At 38.7% G+C, this 3448-nt stretch overlaps 1 protein-coding gene across 1 annotated transcript; it reads left to right on the top strand.

Moving 5' to 3' along the window:
- Window positions 1-314: 314 nt before the first annotated feature.
- Window positions 315-1781, top strand: LOC110682837 (putative mediator of RNA polymerase II transcription subunit 24). The gene is made up of 3 exons (XM_021859183.1): window positions 315-412; window positions 494-996; window positions 1495-1781. The coding sequence occupies exons 1-3, from the start codon at window positions 315-317 to the stop codon at window positions 1779-1781; spliced, it is 888 nt and encodes a 295-aa protein (XP_021714875.1).
- Window positions 1782-3448: the final 1667 nt, after the last annotated feature.

The raw sequence follows: 3448 nt of genomic DNA, 5'->3' as shown, positions 1-3448 counted from the left end.
ATCACCAATGGTGAAATACAACACTTGTCCTTCATCAATCTTCTTCTTAATTGCTTTTAACTTCTCATCTTCCAATTGACTTTCCCTTATCTCATCATATATTGATGGTTGAATCACCAAGGCATTCAACATCCTAGTCACCTCACCGTGCTCCATTACTTAAAATTTTACTTTTGGCGCAAAAATTCAAATATTATTTTGACTCCAAATAATTAATTTACTAAAATACCCTTTTTATAAAATAATTCCTAATTGATTAATTAGAAAATACGTATGAAAATACGGGGTATTACAAAGAGTTTATAAGTTTAGCAATGAAGGATATGTCAATCTCTAAGTATTATAATAAGTTTATGACCCTTGCTAGGTTCGCTCCTGAGGTTGTGCCGAATGAGGAACTGAAGGCTCGGAGGTTTCAGCAGGGGTTGACCAAGCAGTTATAGAAAGATCTAGCTGGGAAGGTTTTTAAGACACTAGATAAGGTATATGAGAGGGTTGCACACCTATACCATCTAAACTCTAAGGATATAGGTGAGAAGGCTAAGGATAGGGAAAAAAGGTTAGACTTTGAGAAATCTGAGAACCAGAGTAACTTTAAGAGGCCTAGGAATAGGAACTCGTTTGATAGGGGTAGCCAAAATGTTAGCAATTATAATAATGCTAACAATGGAGAGAGGAGCTACCACTGTAAGAGGTGTAGGAGAAACCACCCTGGGAGATACTGTGATGGGAATTTGGTGACTTGCTGGTTCTGCAACAAAAAGGGGCACAAGGAATATGAGTGTTACACCAATCAGAAACAACAGGGAAATGGTGGGAATGGCAGGAATACCCAACAGAGGCCTAAAAATTTCAACAACCAGGGGAATAAGGGAAATGGTCAGAATGGGAAGTTTGGGAATGGTAAAAACAATAACAACAGATCTGGCAATGACAACAACAACTCAGGAAACAACAAAAATGGTTACCAAGGAAGAAGCAAAACTCCGGGCTCTTGTCTGTGATGAGCAAGGGAGAAGCTAAGAGGTCCTCGGATGTAGTCACTTGTACTTTTTCTATTCATTCTGTCTCTGTCAACACTTTGTTTGACTCTGGAGTAGCTTACTATTTCATTTCTACTTCTGTTGTTTGCAAGTTAAACATAATTGAATGATTCATGTTGATGTGTCAGTCAGTCTGCCTACAAGCAAACTTGTTCATTGTAATAAAATATTCAAAGTCTTGCCTTTGAAAATAGGGAAAGCTATCTTTCCATCGAATCTTATTGAGTTTAATCTAGGGGACTTAGATGTAATTCTGGGGATGGATTGACTAAGTTTATACAGGGCCAAGATAGATTGTGAGATACAGAGGGTGCACCTGAGTGATCCTTTGGGTAAGTCAGTGTCTTATAGACGTTTAGGGAAGCCTAAGGGTTGTAGGATTATTTCTGCTTTGAAGGTTAAGAAGCTAGTGAATAAGGGGTGTTCGTTGTACTTTTTTTTTGTGTTCAAGATTTGAATATGAGTGAGATTAGTCGGATGGAGGATGTATCCATTATGAATGAGTTCTTAGATGTCTTTCCAAAAGAGATCTTAGGAATGCCACCCAAAAGAGAAGTTGAATTTATCATTGACTTAGTTCCAGGAGCTGCACCTATCTTGAAAGCACCTCATAGAATGGCACCAGCCGAGATGAGCGAGCTAAAGGCTCAATTACAGGAGTTGTTGGACAAGGGGTTCATTAGGCCTAGTGCATCACCTTGGGGAGCACCTGTGTTTATTTGTGAAAAAGAAGGATAGGAGTTTGAGGCTATGTATTGATTACAGAGAGTTGAATAATGTGATTGTGAAGAATAAGTACCCTTTACCTAGGATAGATGACTTTTTTGATTAGCTTAAAGGAGCAAGTGTGTTTTCAAAAATCGATTTGAGGTCGGGGCACCATTAGTTGAAAGTTGCGGACAAAGACATCCCAAAGACAGCCTTTTGGACTCGTTATGGGCATTACGAGTTTACAGTCATGCCTTTTGGGTTAACCAATGCACCTGCCATATTCATGGACTTGATGAACCAGGTGTTTCATGAGTACTTGGATAAATTTGTAGTTGTGTTCATTGATGACATATTGGTGTATTTGAGGAATGAGGATGAACACGCTCAGCACTTGAGAACTACCCTTGAAACTCTTAGGAAGAACAAGTTGTATGCTAAGTTTTCTAAGTGTGAGTTCTGGTTGGAGAAAGTTGCATTTTTGGGGCATTACATTTCGAAAGAGGGTGTATCTGTGGATCATGCGAACATCAAAGCGGATAGTGAGTGGCCTACACCTAAGAATGTGACTGATGTTTGTAGTTTCTTGGGATTAGCTGGGTATTATAGGTGGTTTGTTAAAGACTTTTCGAAGATAGCCAGACCCATGACTACCCTTCTAAAGAAGCAGAGCAAGTTTGAGTGGAACAAGAATTGTGAATCAGCTTTTCAAACCCTCAAAGAGCGATTGACCACTGCACCAGTGTTAGTATTGCCCGATGGGAGAGACAGATTCGAAGTATATAATGATTCCTTGAAGCATGGTTTGGGATGTGTCCTGCAACAGAATGGAAGGGTGATCGAGTATGCATCGAGACAACTGAAGTCACATGAGGTCAATTACCCAAAGCACGACTTGGAACTTGCAACTGTTGTGTTCGCCTTGAAGATTTGGAGACACTACCTTTATGGTGTCTCTTGTAAGATCTTCACATACCATAAGAGTCTGAAGTACATCTTCACCCAAGATCACTTTAATATGCGGCAACGTAGATGGCTAGAGTTTTTCACAGACTACCATGTCCACATCTAGTATCACGAGGGAAAGGCGAATGTTGTTGCAGATGCCCTAAGCAGAAAATCGAGTCATAATGTCAATGCTTTGATTGTGGCCAATGATTTGTGTGAGGTAGGGGTGAAAGTAATTCGGATTAAAACCTTGAGGTTGTTAACCAAGGAGAGTTAGAGGGATTACTAAGTGCTTTGACAATCCAACCATCCATATTTGAGGAGATTAAAGAGAAGCAGTTGGAAGATGAGTCGTTTCAGAAGATCAGGGATCGAGTAACTAGTGGTGCGGAGACTGAATTCAAGATTCACGAAGATGGGAGTCTGAGATATAAGGAGAGATGGTGCATACCACAGAAGTGTGAGGATATAAATAGAAAAATCATGGAGGAGTTCCATAACACACCATATTCAGTTCACCTTGGAGGAGATAATCTGTATAAAGACTTAATGTAATACCCTGTATTTTCATACGTATTTTCCTAATTAATTAATTAAAAATTATTTTATAAAAGGGTATTTTAGTAAAATTATTATTTGGAGCCAAAATAATATTTGAATTTTGGCGCCAAAAGTATTTTTGAAAGCTAATCATTATTTTGGATAAGATTTATTATCCATTTATCTTATTTAAAAAACCGGATTATTTA

The sequence above is a fragment of the Chenopodium quinoa genome, unplaced genomic scaffold (genome assembly GCF_001683475.1).
Source record: "Chenopodium quinoa cultivar QQ74 unplaced genomic scaffold, ASM168347v1, whole genome shotgun sequence".
NCBI lineage: Eukaryota > Viridiplantae > Streptophyta > Magnoliopsida > Caryophyllales > Amaranthaceae > Chenopodium > Chenopodium quinoa.
The sequence above is the reverse complement of the archived record's forward strand: the minus strand, read 5'-3'. Positions and strand labels throughout refer to the sequence as shown.

What these genes read in the sequence shown, in the direction of transcription:
- LOC110682837 (XM_021859183.1), top strand. Translation starts at nt 315, where the DNA reads ATGAAGGATATGTCAATCTCTAAGTATTATAATAAGTTTATGACCCTT. An exon ending in GAGGAACTGAAGGCTCGGAG is followed by an intron (nt 413 to 493) that starts GTTTCAGCAGGG and finishes GGTATATGAGAG; the next exon opens with GGTTGCACACCTATACCATC. An exon ending in AAGCAAAACTCCGGGCTCTT is followed by an intron (nt 997 to 1,494) that starts GTCTGTGATGAG and finishes TTTGTGTTCAAG; the next exon opens with ATTTGAATATGAGTGAGATT.